This window comes from Prionailurus viverrinus, chromosome D4, assembly GCF_022837055.1.
Source record: "Prionailurus viverrinus isolate Anna chromosome D4, UM_Priviv_1.0, whole genome shotgun sequence".
In the NCBI taxonomy this organism is placed as follows: Eukaryota; Metazoa; Chordata; class Mammalia; order Carnivora; family Felidae; genus Prionailurus; species Prionailurus viverrinus.
Window position 1 is genome coordinate 77,130,538 of NC_062573.1, and position 16,043 is coordinate 77,146,580.

General features: G+C 50.5%; 1 protein-coding gene across 2 annotated transcripts; it reads right to left on the reverse strand.

Moving 5' to 3' along the window:
- Positions 1-9,934: 9,934 nt before the first annotated feature.
- On the reverse strand, positions 9,935-15,498 carry LOC125150958 (forkhead box protein D4-like 1). Of its 2 annotated transcripts, XM_047831457.1 has the most exons (2): positions 10,833-15,498; positions 9,935-10,734 (listed from the first exon to the last, which is right to left on the reverse strand). In XM_047831457.1, the coding sequence occupies exons 1-2, from the start codon at positions 11,920-11,922 to the stop codon at positions 10,307-10,309; spliced, it is 1,518 nt and encodes a 505-aa protein (XP_047687413.1). In that variant the 5' UTR covers positions 11,923-15,498; the 3' UTR covers positions 9,935-10,306. The 2 variants fall into 2 exon arrangements, with proteins under 2 accessions (XP_047687413.1, XP_047687412.1); XM_047831456.1 differs by having other exon boundaries at positions 10,397-15,498.
- Positions 15,499-16,043: the final 545 nt, after the last annotated feature.

A 16,043-nucleotide genomic window follows, 5' to 3' on the forward strand; every position in this document is an offset into this window, starting at 1 on the left:
TGATTGCTTTCTCCATGTTTGCGTGTGTAAGATCTTGTTTTTTGCACACTCACCACATGTGTAAGATCTTGAGCGCTCGATAAATGCGGATATGAACCCCCTGTTCAGGGCTCTTGTCTCCTCCCGGACATTGGCCTCTCTCGTATTCAATCCTGCATCTGCTCTCTTGCTGGACAAGAGAGAACTCCAGACTCATGGTCTGTGACACCCAACAAAGTTCAATTCACAATGCCTGTCACCCAGTCAGAAATTATCAGGGACGTGAAGAAGCAAGAAAATCTGACACATAGTGAGGATAAAAAAAAAAAAAAAAAAAAAAAACAATCCAGAAATGACCTACACTATAGAGTTAGTCTACAAGTACATTTGAACAGTGATACAACTGTATTCCATATGTTCCAGAACTAAAGACTCAATATTGTAACTGGAGACATGGAAGATCTAGAAAAAGACCCAAATGCACCTTCTAGAAATGAACATTATAATGTATGAAGTGAAAAGCACACGGGATGGGATTAACAGCAGATCACACATTGCAGGATGAAAGATAAGAAAGAATTTTAAATCAGCCAAAATGAAACACAGAGGGAAAAACATACTGAAATAAAATTAAGAGCATCAGTGAGCCATGGGACTTTAAGCAACCTAATATCTTTGTATTTGGAATCCCTGGAGGGAAGAGGCACAGAAAAAAATTCAGAAATACGGTTAAGATTTTCCCATATGTTCAGGTAAGACTGACACAGAAGACAGTGAACTAGTCAGATGCTTGCATTTAAACCTGTAAAACACCATGACAGTGACAGCTAAAATGCAGAGCGTTGCAGGAGCGGTGATACTGGGGATTTCAAATCAAATACGACATGTGGTTTTCTTCCTTGGACAGGACTGTCTGGTCTATTTCAGGATGTTCCTCAATCCTAAATATCACCCCCAAAAATGTCAGTAATGCCTCCCAATCATTGTGCCCAAAAAACAAAATATCACTCCCTGAGTGAGGTTCCATTTCTTTGATAACTATTGGTCTAGAATAGACCAGGGGCAGCAAACGATGGCCTGCCCATGGGCTGCATTTGCATGTTCTGTGAGCTAAGAATGGCCTCCCATATTGAAAGGTTGTGAAGGGGAGGAGAAGAAAGAGGGAGGGAAGAAGAAAAGGAAAAGTGGCAGATGACATATGGCCCACGATGCCTAAAACAAGATTTGATGACCCCTGGTCTAGGTTCCAGAGGAAAAAGGATTCCATATGGTCCATTTCCATAAGGAGTTTATGAGGTTTTCGGGTGATAGTGGGGTGTGTGGGGTCCGGAGCCAAGGGCCAAGAAAGAATTCTTGAAGATGTATTTGGTGCAAAAAGGTGACTTTATTGAAGCATGGGGACAGGACCCATGGGCAGGAAGAGCTGCCCCGGGACCGTGAGGAGAGACTGCTTTTAAACTATGGGGCTGGGCTGGGAGGAGGAAAAGTCCAGGGGGAAGTTTCCAGTGAGATTTTCATCCGCCAAAGAAGACTCCCAGGATACTGGAGGCCTAGCTATTGTCAAGCTAAGGTGAAGGTTCTTCCCTCCGGCAAAGCATTAAAAAGACAGTAAGGCGTTCCTGGAGAACTTTGTACTCTGCCAGCCTTAAGTATTTGTCAATGGGCTGCAGGTTAGAAGGAAATTGAGTTCTATCTGCCTTTTCCTTCTGCCTTTGTTCCCCACATCACTAGGGAGGGGTGATGGACACTTAGGTCCTGCAGGACTGTGATCTCAGTCAGTTTAACCATTTGTTTACCCCTTTCCTTTGTTCTTGGGCAGCCAGGAGTGCCCGAGGAATATCACACAAATCCCCCGGAGGCAGGGGGAGGTGTTGTTTGCAGCCCGGCAGCCTGCCTGATGCTCCCTTATCAGGGAGTGTATCTGTGTGTATCTGTTGGGATTCAGAGAAGCAGAGCCCCTGGGAAGAAAGGACTTCTTACAGAGACCAGACTTTATGCAATTATGAGAGCCGGTGAAGGAGTCCAGAGCAGGTGGTGGTGGCTGGAAGTTACCGCAGCTTGACGGAGCCATCGGACAGGAAGAAAGGCTGCACACGAAGTGGGGGAAAGGCAAGTACACACTGGAACCCACCAGAACCAACTGGAACTCTTGAGGACAAACTAGAGCCCGTGGGTCGCCCCACCTCCGACGGCAGCGATGGCAGCGACCTGACGCCCTCTGCAGGGCTGCACACGTGCCCTCATGCCTCTTACGTGTTCTCATAACACCTTAGGTTTACCCACAGTGCCCCCGTCACGCGGTCGTGTCCTTGCCCGCTCCCTTGTCTGTGGCCTCGGCTGCACTGGGAGGCCTGGAGGCGGGGCTTCTCCTGGAGGCGGGGCTTCGCCTGTCCTCATCACCATATCCCTTGCTCCCAGCAAAAGACTTACACGCGGAGTAACTGCTCAATCAGTATTTTCTGGACGCATGAGGGAACTATAAACCTGCATATCCAGTGAAAATGAAGCCGGGCGGCCACGAAGCACGTGACTGATTCAACAGAAGCTTGCTCCTCTTACTCCACAGGCGCGAATTCTAATTTGAGGGGTTCTGTGGTTACTTCCTGTTACCATGCCGGCCTCAAGGGGTAGACAAGGGCAACGCTCTATGTAAAGAGGGAGAGCTCGCCCAAAGGGTGTCCCTGACCACGTCTGTCCTTGGGAAGTGATGGCACACATGGCCTGCTCCTCACACCAGAAGGCTGAACCCCAGTGGCAGGAGCCCTGCATCGGGGCACCTCTTGGCAGGAAAGAAACAGGTACACCACCCATGCATGGCAGGCAATAAAGGATGCCCACCATGTGAAGACTGTCACGACACAAGAAAGAAAATGCCAGGCAAAATTCCACCAATACTCAGGGGCACATCGTAGTTATTATCACCACCCAGTAACAGCTGACCTTTCTAGAGCATTTATGCACCAAGCACTGTACCGAGCACTATATATGCATTATTTCAGGTAACCCTCACAATGAAATCTACAATTGCCACCACTGGAGAGACAGGGAAATTGAGTCTTTGAGTGGTTAAGTTGCTTGCCCAAGATCACAGAGCGAGTAAGGGGCAGAACCAACATCCATTTCATCCAAGGACCCCAGTCCTCGCAGACATCTATCCTCAACTAGTCCTTGAGAAAACAGGAGTCTAGGGTGTTTTGGTGGGTTTTTTTTTTTTAATTTTTGTCTTTTTTTTTAAACAAACAAAAGCTGTTTCCTTGCAGGAGTTATTTAAACGGTTTTAGTAGCCATTGGAAATCCATTCCAGCATTACAGTTCCAAAGCTATTAAATGCAAAGTACATACACAGATACAATATATTATATCATATTAAGTGCTGCATGCAATGAATCAGGAAATTGAAGCAAACAAAAAATACTCAACAGCATTATATAAAACACCAACTGCTTACCAAGCAGGTAACAAATGGTTAGGAAACGCGACCTACTAATTAAGGTATTCAAACATACAGATCTATCTAGCCTTACCTAAAATCTCTTATCTATTCTAAATGAATAATAATTTTCAACCAATGTTGGTAATTTGAATACTTAGCTCCACCTAAGCTCAAATCAGAGTCCAATATATGAACACCCTTTCAAAAATAAACATTTTTTTAAAATTATGGCAAAAAACAGGGGGTGGCTGGGTGGCTCAGTCGGTTAAAGCATCTGACTTTGACTCAGGTCATGATCTCGCCGTTCCCAAGTTCGAGCCTGGTGTCGGGCTCTGTGCTGACAGCTCAGAGCTTGGAGCCTGCTTTGGATTCTGTGTCTCCCTCTCTCTCTGCCAAACCCTCGCTATCTCTGTCTCTCTCTCTCAAAAATAAATAAACATTAAAAAATTTATGCCGATACACGAACACCCTTTTACACACTTATCAATATTATAGATACAATTGATTTAAGTTAATTTCACATGTATTTTTGACAATGTTCTGGGAGTTGTTTGAGATATAAAGATGGATAAGATTTGGTCTGTACTTTCACAGGGATTCCAGAGAGTGCATAAAGCAGAAACCTCTGCAAATAACTGCAGAATGAGACAAATGAGATCATAAAAGTTCAAAATGCAAGGGAAGAATAGAAATGGAAATTTTATTTAGTGTGTGTACTTATTAAAGTAATAGGAACCCCCCCAAAAGATAGTTACTTTCCATTTTTATTAAACTTACTTATTCATTTTTTCCTGTCCAATCTAATATCTTTGACATCCCAAGTCCCTTTAATTGAGAACTCTCCCAAAGTGAATTTTCTTCTCATGAGCACGGAACCTACGCTCTATTATATATCTATCCTGGCCCTCACTGAATGTTATCCCCTTTTCATTCTAAAATACAAAGTAATACAGAACATAAAATTTTGATGCATAAAATGCCTTTGGAATTTGAAGGCATAAAGAACTCCATTCGTGCCAAAAGAAAACCGGCTTCAAATTTTTAAGACTGAAATTTTAGATTTAGAAATATTTGGTTGGTAATTTTGTATCTCTCTAAGGACACGGAAAATGTACTTTTTAAAAAGATTTTCTTTTTAAGTACTCAATCTCCTACATCCAACACGGGGCTCGAACCCTATGGCCCCGCGATCAAGAGTCACATGCTTCCCCGACTGAGCCAGCTAAGGCAACCGCAGAAAATAATCTCTTTTTTTTTTTTAATAACTGTAGATTTAGCAAAATTTCCCATAAGCTTTCCCACACCCATGCTTCCCCTAATAAAAATGTATTCTCTCAACAGCTGACTCTTCAAGGCGTCTTGACTACTCCCTGCCCCTCTACAAATACTATTATCTGCTAACATTCGAAAGTCTACATAAATAAGGACATGCTGGAGAAGACCTTACCAGAAAGATGTTGCCAGTAACCACAAGACCCTGAAGGTCCAGTTCTTCAAGACAAACTGTCCGGTTTCTGCAACAACAAGAATGTACTACAATGAGGAAAAACCTCACTGACACAGGAGATGGTATTGACCATCAGGTACAGCCCGCGTTTGTATCCTAATTTGTATCATTGTTTGGCCCCTAATTAGCGTGCAACCAACCAAGTTTTGAGACAGTTCAGATGTTGATGCTATTAGTGAGTCACTCAGGTGTGCGAATGGGATTGTGGGTACACGGAGGGAATTCCTATCTTCTAGAGAAATGTTCAAAAATATTTATGGGTGAAATGATGGGATATTTGGGTTTTGATTCAAAATAACCCAGTAGGAAGAGGACTGTGACAGGGTTAAAGATGAAATAAGGTTGGCCTGGCGGAGGGGTACACGGAGGATAATTATACTAGTCTCTCTAACTTTGTGTACGTTAGGAAGCTTCCATTGTATATGTCTCAAAAAGATGTAAAATTTAAGGGAAAAATAGATACTGCTTAAAATATGGCACAATGTCTCTTATACAAGAGACGATTAACATTAATAGTCATGTTAACTTTAAGAACTATTGGTCATAAATATGTCTATAAATATGGACATGGCTATACATAGAAAATAACAGTAACTGAAGAAAAGGAAATGTTTTAAATTTAACTTAATCTCATTGTTCTGTTGCCTGTATTTGGGAATAGAAGCCATTTTGCTAGCTGAATCAACCACAACTATCCCCAAATGTTCTTAATTACTGATTTCAGGGGCGCCTGGGTGGCTCAGTCGGTTGAGCGGCCGACTTCGGCTCAGGTCACCATCTCACGGTCCGTGAGTTCGAGCCCCGCGTCGGGCCCTGGGCTGATGGCTCAGGGCCTGGAGCCTGCTTCCGATTCTGTGTCTCCCTCTCTCTCTGCCCCTCCCCCGTTCATGCTCTGTCTCTGTCTCAAAAATAAATAAACGTTAAAAAAATTTTTTTTAAAAATTACTGATTTCAATAAATATATTCCTGCAGTGTAAGAAATGAGGTTTATACCCAGGTATTTCTCTTACAAGCATCCATTTTGACATATAAACCTTGATTGTGTGAAAGTAGTTGGGCAACAGGGAACTGGCCTTGAACTGAGTTTCAAACTGGATTCTCTTGTCTATTTGGGGGGTTGGGGCAGGAGGGTGGCAAATGTTGGTATTATTAGCTATCACCTATGTAAGTCCTTTGAACCAAGCGGTGTATATGGAATCAATGAGTACTTAAAACACATTTAAATAATTTCAGTTCTGATATGAAAAAAACAGCCATTAAGCCTAAACAATTTTTTTGTCGAAATTACAGGTAGGTGGGCATTTGCAGAGTAAGATCACAGTTTGGATTGGAATCAGATATTCACGTGGGGAGGCAGTTCTGAACATTCTAATTTTTTTTTGACATTTATTTATTTTTGAGAGACAGAGAGAGCCAGAACATGAACAGGGGAGGGGCCGAGACATGGAGAGATCCAGAGTCTGAAGCAGGCTCCAGGCCCTGAACTGTCAGCACAGAGCCCGACTTGGGGCTTGAACTCATGAGCCCTGAGATCATGACCTGGGCGGAAGCTCAACCGACTGAGCCAGCCAGGCGCCGCCCCATGAACATTCTTTCTAAATGCTGGGGGTGGGGAGGAGGGGAGGGGATGAGAGCTGAGTCCCCTCGCGCTTCCATCTTACTCCTTTTCTCGTAGTTTCTGCTGTTTCTCTAGCCTTTCTGCCCTGACTGCTTCTAAGTCGAACGAAAGGAGCAGAGGCCTCTGGTTCAGGCAGACTGGAGATGAAAGCCAGTCACTAGCTACATTCCCATGAATATTTTGAAACACTGTGGACACCCCAAGTATGCAGGGCCAGGGCGCAGAGAATGTCACCGCCGCCGACGTGCCTCGTCGCACCCGTGCAGGCGGGGCGTGCTGGCCACCGAGGGACACACGTGTAGGCTCGCCGGCCGCCGCGTTCAGCCACCGCAGTCCCCGGGTCGCCAGTCCCCAGGTCCTTCCCCGCAGGGGCCCCCACCTTCACTCCCAGGCCAGTGGGCCCGGACCTTCTGACCTGAGGGTGAACTGAGGGCTGGTCCTGCCCCAGCCCAGCCTCCCCACCCCTCCCTAGCCTGTCCCCAGGCAGGTGCCGCCCAGCATCCTGGCCACATCACGACCCTTTTGCGCGCCGTCCAGATCCAGTGCGGGGCGCGGGGCACGAACTGGAGCGCAGAGTCAAGATTCCCGAGAGGAAACGGAGGCTGGCGGGGCAGCGAGGGGCCGCGATGCTTCTGCCTCCACCGCCGAGGGCGGGCGGCAGGGAGGGGGCGGCGGCTGCGGGCCCGCAGGCGGACTGGGGGTCGCAGTACCGCCGGCATCTACGTCCAGGGGTACCTGGGTTGTTGGGGTTCACCAGGGGAAGGAAAACGAAAACCCACCTGGGAAGGAAAAACCCACTCTCGTGACTCCCCCGCCTCCTCGCTGGCGGTCTGGGGTCGAGTCTGGTAGTTCTGCGTGGACCTGGGCGTGGCCAAGTGCCCTCTAGGCCGTGACCTTCCCACCGCTCCGCCCACGGGCTACGCAGAGAAGCCCCGAGCGCCGCTGGGGAACCGACGGCGCCAGCTTGGGGGCTGCCGGACGCTGGGGGCAGCAATGCGTTTGGTGGCACGCCGAGCCTGGGGCAGGGAGCCGGGAGGGAGGGTTTGGGCACCCAATCCTTTTAGGCCCGGGTCTCCGCGACCCGCCCGAGGCCCAGGCAGGAGAAGGTCGCCGGCGCCCACAGGGTTAGTGGTTCAAAAACCAAATAGGGCCCGGTACCACCGCCTAAGGGTCTTGGGGCGAGTTTCCCAATTTCACCAACTCGCAAACTTTTTGCCTGTGTAACGGGGACTCGAGCGTGTCTTTGGCACTGGGTGCTGGGAGGGTTAAAGGGGAACCCAGTGCCCGGCAGGCAGGGAACGGGGGACAACGGTTAGCCGCCATCCTTACTGTTGTTAGTTATTAGTGTTATTATCAGCCGGTGGGACCCGAGGGAGAGTCGCCTTCCCCGGCTTACCTCCAGCCCTCGCCCCAGCCTCTCCGCACCTCCCAGGCCCGCCGGCGGCTCAGGAAGCCTCGAGAAGTCAGCCCGGCCTCAAGAAGGCGACCCCACAACTCCAAGGCGCTGTGCCTTGCGCGCCACGCAGGGGTTCCCAACAGACCCGCGCAGTGGCCTTGACAGCAGCGGGGGGGCCCCGGAGGCGCCCGGACGCCCCTGCGCAGACCCGCCGCGCCGCCTGCAGTGAGGGCTCGTCCTCACCACCCGGGGTGAGGGTGGGGGTGGGGGTGGGGGTGACGGGCGGGTCACCCCGCGGGCCCCACGGAAGGCTCCACCTGTGCGCGCGGACCCCTAGCGCCACGTTCCACTGGAGATCAACGTTTAATTCACTCTCCCACCGAATAGACGGTTTTCTTGAAAATTCATCCTTCGATACGGTTTCATTAGGTAAAAAGTATAAAAAGTAGGAGAGTGGGGGCCGGCTTGGGCCAGGTTGTGACCCTCAGACACCGGTGCTCGTGACCGTGCTGGTCTGGGGCCCAGGGAAGGAAGTCACCGGCGTCGGCCTCGAGTGTCGCCTCTGGGCTCGGTGGCGGCTCCACCTGTCGCTCCCACAACGTTTGTTGACTGAATAAAAGGAACGCACGTAGGCCTGGAAATGTGTTCGCACAAAGGGCAAGGGGGAGTTGGCACGGGAAGGGGAGAGTTCCTGGTGTGACAGAGGCTCCCTTTATTACGGCTTGTTGCCAAACACAGGTAACCCCAGACCTGCAGAACGCGCTAAACGGATCCTAAAGCTGGGGTGCGGAGGGTGAGACAGGACCCGGCAAAACCCTGAGAAGGGAAGGTGGCGGGGGAGAAGGGGCTTTTGGTCGCGCATCGGGGCCACAGAAGGGAACTGCTGGTGCCCGCGGAGCGAGCGGGCGAAGGCTGCGCTGCGCGTGCAGGGCCGAGGGAGAAGGGAAGCCCGCGTCTAGGCGGCTCCCAGGGGCTGGGCTTGGGAACCTTCCAGAACGTCTCCAGAACCGTACTACTTCAAGCCCAGAGCAGGTGAGGATCGTGCGCAGGACTTGCAAGGAGGTTCTGAGAGATGGGGAGGAGCTGAGAAGCTGGGGTAAAAGTGGACCAATTGGACAGCCGTAAAAATGTGTGCCTCGATCTGCCCTCCCTCCCGGAACCAGAAATTCACAGCGGGAACTGCGGAGTAGATGAAGGGGAACGACCTTCTCACACTTTCCAAGTGGCTTCTCCCACCGCAGCAGCAAGGAATGTGGTTCTTCGGAAACAGGAGCCCTGAGAGGCCGGGGGGAGTGCGGTGGGGTCTCTCGGAACTTGCTGGAACTTGCTGTCTCTGGGGCTATTTCCTGATGCGCGTCTTCCTCTTGTTTCCCACCCACCCGGTCGCCAGAAGCCTGAGGACAGTGAAACCTTTCTAGTGGCAAAGTTCTTTGAGAACTTCTTTTGGAAACAACTAAGTTCTTCCTGTACCAAAGAAAGGGGCCCATGCGCCCTTGGAAGGCATCCGTCTGGGGAGAAAAAAAAATTCTTTAATTGTAAATTGTCCAGAACACAAATGTTACCTTTGATACTTCCTTTTTCCCTGGCCCTGCTTTGGAAAATTCTGACGCTTTTATAAAAATTGCCTTTTATTTTTTTCCTGGGAAACGTTGGACGCTACCTTCTAAATTGATCTCAAGGGGCCCCCCACTGTATTCAGGTGAAAAATCAACATCTTTAGAAACATGAAAAACGAATGGAAAATGTATTTACATTTCCCTCCAATTCTTTTTCTTCTACAGATTTCACAAATTCTAGATACCATATTTTAAAGCCCAAGACGTCAAATATTCAGAAGTTTTGCAGGCCATGTTGGAAAAGTGTTTCTGACGCCTGTAGTGAATACGAATTGTTAAAACTAACTTGCTCCCTGGAACGAAAGATCTAAGTTTCAAAAGAAGTTCCATTTAGAAAGCGATTATTGAGAAGTAAATACGAAATAAGTAATATGGTGTGGTGACTTAGCATTTTATTTAGTCTATATAGCTAGCTTTAATTTTAGCCTCTTTCCACATCAGACACACACATTAGAAGTCAACGCTTTAAAATTAAAAGTCTATATTACACATCGATTTCAGGAAGACAGAAAGAACAAGTATTTTGCACTTGACCGGGGAATAATATTTGCAATTCCTAGGGAGTCAACGAGGGGAAACAGGTTGTGCACTGGGCGTTTATTTTCTTTATTTTTTCCTTCTTTTTCTTTTTTTTAATACCAGAACAAAGTGTCCCACTCACGTTCACAGTTACTCTGGAAATGGGTAATGGGAAAAACCCTGGAAGCCACAACTGGAGGCTGGAAAAGTGAGGGCGAGAGTGGACGCCATCGGAAGGTTACGCCCGGGTGGCCGCACAGTATCCAACTTTTCCTCTGTGCGTAGTCGGCAGCGATCCGCACCGTGGTCCAGTTCGTGGTGGTTGCGACGCGGCGTTCGGACGCGCCCCCGTGGTCCCCGCCCCGCGGGGCGGCGTGCGCGAGGGCGGGCGGCGCGAAGGGCCGTCCCCCGGCTTGGCTCCAGGGGTGTCCGGCAGGGTCAGCGCCAGGACAGCGTTGCGGATGCCGCTCAGAAGGCCGGCAAGACGCTCTCTCTGCCGGAAAGGCTGGCCACCGCTGTCGGCCTGGAGCCTCCCGCTCCGGGCGGACACCCCAGGCGCGCCGCGGACAGGTGCTGGCCCGGCAGAGCGCCCTCGCTGGGAGCGCGGCCGCTGGTACAGTCCTCCTGCTGCTGCCGCTGCTGCTGCTGCTGCTGCTGCTGCTGCTGCTGCTGCTGCTGCTGCTCTAACACGGTCCGGGCAGCGGACGCCGCAGCGGCCGCCGACACGTGCAGCAAAGGGGTGGCCGCCCGGTGATGCACCAGGCACGACGAACGCTGCAGCAGGTGGCAGTAGCCCCACGGGGTCGGGGGCAGACTCTGCGCGGCCCTCGTCCCCCCTCCTCCTCGGACCCCTCGCATGATGCTCTCGATGCTGAAGGGGGCGCATCCGTCTCCCGGCCGCGCCGCCGACCCCTTGCCCTCCTCCCAAGGCTGGGAGCCCGGGGAGGGCCGCACGGCCGAGGGGGCGCCGGGGGTGGCCGGGTCCGCGCCTGGCGCCTTCCCGGGCGTCTCGGCGTAGGCCGGGGTCGACAGCAGCAGGTAGCGAAGGGGGTGCGGGTGCAGCAGCGCGCACGGGCGGCTCCCGGAGGCGGCGGCGGGGTAGGCCCCCGGCACTGGGGGCGGCGGGGCCGGGCTCCCGAGCAGCAGGCCCGGGTAGGGGCCGTGCAGGGCGGCGGGCGCGGCGGGCAGGGGGAAGGGGTGGTGCAGGTGGGCTCCCGGGGGCGGGCGGTGGCGCCTGAAGCGCTTCCTGCGCCGGAGGAAGCTGCCGTTGTCGAACATGTCCCGGGACGCGGGGTCCAGGCTCCAGTAGTTGCCCTTGCCCGGGTGGCCCGGCTCGCGCGGGGTCTTGACGAAGCAGTCGTTGAGCGAGAGGTTGTGGCGGATGCTGTTCTGCCAGGCGGGGAACCTGCGGCGGTAGTAGGGGAAGCGGCCGCTGATGAAGGCGCAGATGCCGCTGAGCGTGAGGCGCTTGTGCGGGCTCTGCAGGATGGCCATGGTGATGAGCGCGATGTAGGAGTACGGGGGCTTCGCCGGCTGCGGGCCGTCCGCGGAGGCCGCCGCCGACCCGCTCGACGCCCCCAACGTGGGGCCCAACTTGGCGTCGGCCGGGGCGCCGCCGCCCTCGGGGAGCCCTCCGCCACGCGCGCCCGCGCCGCGCCGCGCCTCCCGCGTCGCCGGCGGGGGCAGCTGCCCTGGCAACGGCTGGCCCTCCGCCGCCTCGCCTTCCGCGTCCTCCTCCCCCTCGCCCTCATCCTCCTCCTCTCCCAGGATGTCGATCTCGCCGTCCTCCCCGTCGGAGCCCCGGAGGCTGCGCCGCGGTGTGGAGCGAAGGCTTTCGGGTTTGGGCAAGTTCATGGGGGAGCAGGTCGTGCGAGACGCAGGGGTGGTGGCCGGCCGCTCGCCTGCCTCGAGGGGGTCCGGGCTGGAGGCGGGCGGGTTCGGAGTGTTCCAAAAAGCAGGAGGGCTTGCGGCTGGTTGCCCGTTTGGTGGTGGTCTTCTCTTCCGTTGGTTTCTCCTCGTTGCCAACACCGCCCAGCAAAGATGCACTTTGCCTTTTCTCGGAGCTTCTTCGAGTCCTTGAGTGGTCGACCGCCCCCCACCCTTTCCACCCCCTCCTCCCCTACCTCCCAGCGCTCCCCCGCTTGCTCCGGACGCAGTCCAATGGTGAGGGTTCCCTGCGCCTTACCCGACAGGGCAAGAGCCTCCAGCCCCCTCCTTCTCCTGACACCCACCGGCCACCCAGGAAGATGCGCGGTGAAAGCGCGTTGAAAACCGTGCAAATAGCAGAGGCAGGAAAATAGGACACCCAACAATCTGTGGCCACTTCGATATTCGGGCCTCTCCCCTGGAGGATAGAAAGGGGGGGGGTGGTGGTGGTGGCACTAAATGTCTAAGGTGTTTGTAAGAAAAGCCTAACAGTATGTGTTCGGGGTTCACAGCCGGTTATTCGCCCATTTTCATTGGTGGAGTCCGTGCTCATCCCGAATGATGAGCTGAACCATTCTTAATTCCTAAGCATTCTTGACTATATCCACGAACTCAGGGGAATGCGAGGGAGGGTTCCGCGGTCCCTTCTACTTCCCGCCTTAACTGCCCAACTGAGGTTTCCAGAAAAGGCTGAAATGTCTCGGCGTTAAGTTGTGGAAGTTCGGGGTAGAAGGAAAGCAGAAGAGCTAAAGAGAAGTGCCTTGCATCATCGCTTCCCGAGCTTCTTTGAACCCTTAACCACAGGATAAAATACGTTTTATGTCACACCCTTGGGTAGATAGACTTCTGCACCTAAATTGGGCTTCGTAAAACAAGTGACCACTGACACAATTGTTTTTCAAATGTCCATCACCAATTAGGTGGTTTCTGCCACGTTCTAACCAGTCCAGAGCCCGTGTGAAAAACCCCGTTTTCACAAAAATAGCCTCCCAACACCAAGGGATGCACCCAGTCTGACGATCTCTCAATCTCTTCTTCTTTTGTAAAAGTCAACCTTAAGCACTTTCACTATAATAATAAAATATTAAAATTAAAACAGGGGCACCTGGGTGGCTCCGTCAGTGTAGCACCCGACTCTTGATCTAATGGGCTGTGAGTTCAAGCCCCACACTGGGCGTGGAGCCTACTTAACAAAACATTAATAATAATAACAACAAGGCCAAGGGAGAGGTGCGGGGCCTTTACCTAAATCACTAGGTCGGCAGTCCCCACCCTGGAGAACAGGGATGTGGCAGAAAGTCTGTTTCGCTCACCTGACATCCTTGGAAGTGGCGATTTCTAGACTGGCTTCATTTAAATCTTACGCTCAGCGACCAGAGTCACGGTCCGGTGGAATTAACTTCATGTGTGTTATATAAATAGGGATCTTGGGGTGAAATACTGAGCAACTGGCTGTTCATAACGTAATAGCCACCTATTTGGGAAAAGAATTTGAGGAGGCATCTACTAAAAATGCAACATACACATATTATGCCACCGATGGTCGTAGTAAATCTGCCGTTAGTGTTTGTAAATGATAATGAACTTTCAGCCAGAAACCAGAAGCCAGGTAAAAGAGCAAACTATAACAAAGAAGTAGTTTAAAGTAGCTAGTCGCTTCAGGATTAAAATTTGAAAACTGCTTTCTCTAAAGGATGTTAAGAGCTTGTGCTCTACTCCTGGGATTCTCGCCTTCGCCATCATATGTAGCTTGAAGGACAAATGATGGAGCTTTTGAGCCTCAGGGATTTGTGTTTGAATCCCAGGTTCACTAGTTACTACTTGGGGGATGACTAAACCAAGCTCGGGGAGGGCCGTGACAGGTGTCTTATCCAACCTCAGACTCCCAGCTGCCTCCCTGTCAACCCCCTGCAGGTAAAGCACATTTCTGCAGGCCGCAGAGGAATCCTGTGACCTGGGAAGGGAGTATTGTTAGTTTTCCTAAAGTCAACATCTATGGGGATTTGGGTTATTTAAAAATGAAAGGAGAAAAGTAAAGGCTTGGGAAACAAAAACAAAAGAATCTCCATTGACGGAGGTATGTCAAGGGGGCACAGGAGACAAGTGAAAGTCCCCTGTGGTGAAAGCTGGGGCCACTCCAGCAAGTAGGATTAGATTACAACCCAAAGCATAAAATAAATATTCGTGTGTGTGTATCCATACTGATAAAAACTAAATGAGTAAAATAATAAAAGGGAGGAAAGAGGGATGCTTGGCTGGCTCAGTTGGTAGAGCATGCAAGTCTTAGACCTAGGGTCCTGAGTTCAAACCCCACGTTGGGCATAGAACCTGCTTTAAAAAAACAAAACAAAACAAAAAAAACACCAAAAAACAAAAACGCTCCAAAATATTAAACAGGGCTGGTGGCAGAAGAATTCCTCACTCTTTTACCGCAGGCAGTGCAGAGTGGTTTCCTTCTAAAGATACAGATATCTTCCTTCCAAAGATCCTTACAAGTGGAGAAGGGTCACAAACACTTCAGTCAGGTCATCAGGTGACCAGTGTTTACATCAATAGTCATAAAGCCTTTGACAGTATATGCCGTCATGTGATGTGATAAAAATAGCACTCTGTGATCGTGCTCCCCCGAGCCCATGTGATCAGGAGAAAAACAGACAAATTCTGATAGAGGAGCATCCTGTGTCCCTGGCCAGAACCATCCTCAAAACTATCAAGGTCACCAAAACGAGGGCAGTCCAAGCCCAGAGGACTCTACAGACAGACGTGACAAGTAACTGCAGTGTGGAGTCTGGGGCGGCATCCTGGAAGACAAAAATGACAGCATCCAAACAGAAAAATGACGGACAGCATCCTGGAACAGAAAAATGACAGGCCATCTGAACAGGCTGCCTGAATAAGGCTATGTGAATAAACTACAGACTTTAGTTAATAATAATGTATCAATATCAGTCCCCTAATTGTAACAAATGTGCCATACTACTGTAAGATATTAACTGAATGTGTGTATGTGGGGGGGGGGGTGGAATATGGGAACTTGAACCACCTGCACTTTTATCTTGTGCTGTCTGTTCACTTTTCCTGTAAATCTAAAACTGATCCAAAAATTACGTTCTATTAGTTTAAAAAATTAAACATGGGAAAAAGGCCTAATAGCCAAAAAGGAGAAACCCAAACGCCCATCAGGCGATGAATGAATAAACAACATGTGGTAATATACAGACTTTCATTCAGCAACAAAAGCAACAAAGTGTAGATATGGATGGATCTTGAAAACATCATGGTGAGTGAAAGGAGTCTGAATAGGCCAATTACAGAAACAGAACGTAGCGTGGTGGCCGCTGGGGGCTACGAACAGGGGGAAATGGGGAGTAACCGTTGATGGATAGTTTCTTTGGGGAGTAATGAAAATGTTCTGGACTTAGCTATGGTGGATTTACTAAAGCTATGAATTGTACACTTTAAAAGGGTAAAGTTTAGGGGCGCCTGGGTGGCTCAGTCAGTTAAGCGTCCGACTTCAGCTCAGGTCACCATCTCGCGGTTCGTGACTTTGAGCCCTTTGTCGGGCTCTGTGCTGACAGCTCAGAGCCTGGAGCCTGCTTCGGAGTCTGTGTCTCCCTCTCTCTCTCTGTCCCTCCCCCGCCCACGCTCTCAAAAAATAAACATTAAAAAATTTTTTAAAGGGTAAAGTTTATCGTATGTGATTATATCTAATGTTATACAAAATATGCCCAGGTAAAAACAAAGAGCTTTATCAATGAAAACTGAGTGCTTTGGAAAGACTCCATTATGGCAAGTCACTCTGGAAAAAAGGAAAGAAGGGGAAGGGGAGGAAAGAGAAAGAAAGAAAGGAAGGAAGGAAGAAAGAAAGAAAGAAAGAAAGAAAGAAAGAAAAGAAAGAAAAACTCTTACAGTCACATCCCATCAATTCTTTAGTGCTGCCTTCAGAATGAGAAGCCTGCCTTTGTAGCTCCTGCAGCATTTAACATGCAGCCTTGTGCATGGTGGGGACTCTGTAATATTTGGGGATTGCTTCTTTCCTAACAAGGAAT

Coding starts and splice junctions, on each gene's coding strand:
- LOC125150958 (XM_047831457.1), bottom strand. CDS start 11,922: ATGAACTTGCCCAAACCCGAAAGCCTTCGCTCCACACCGCGGCGCAGC. Junction 10,735..10,832: donor CCTGCTGCAGCGTTCGTCGT/GCCTGGTGCATC, acceptor CAGCAGCAGCAG/CAGCAGCAGCAGCAGCAGCA.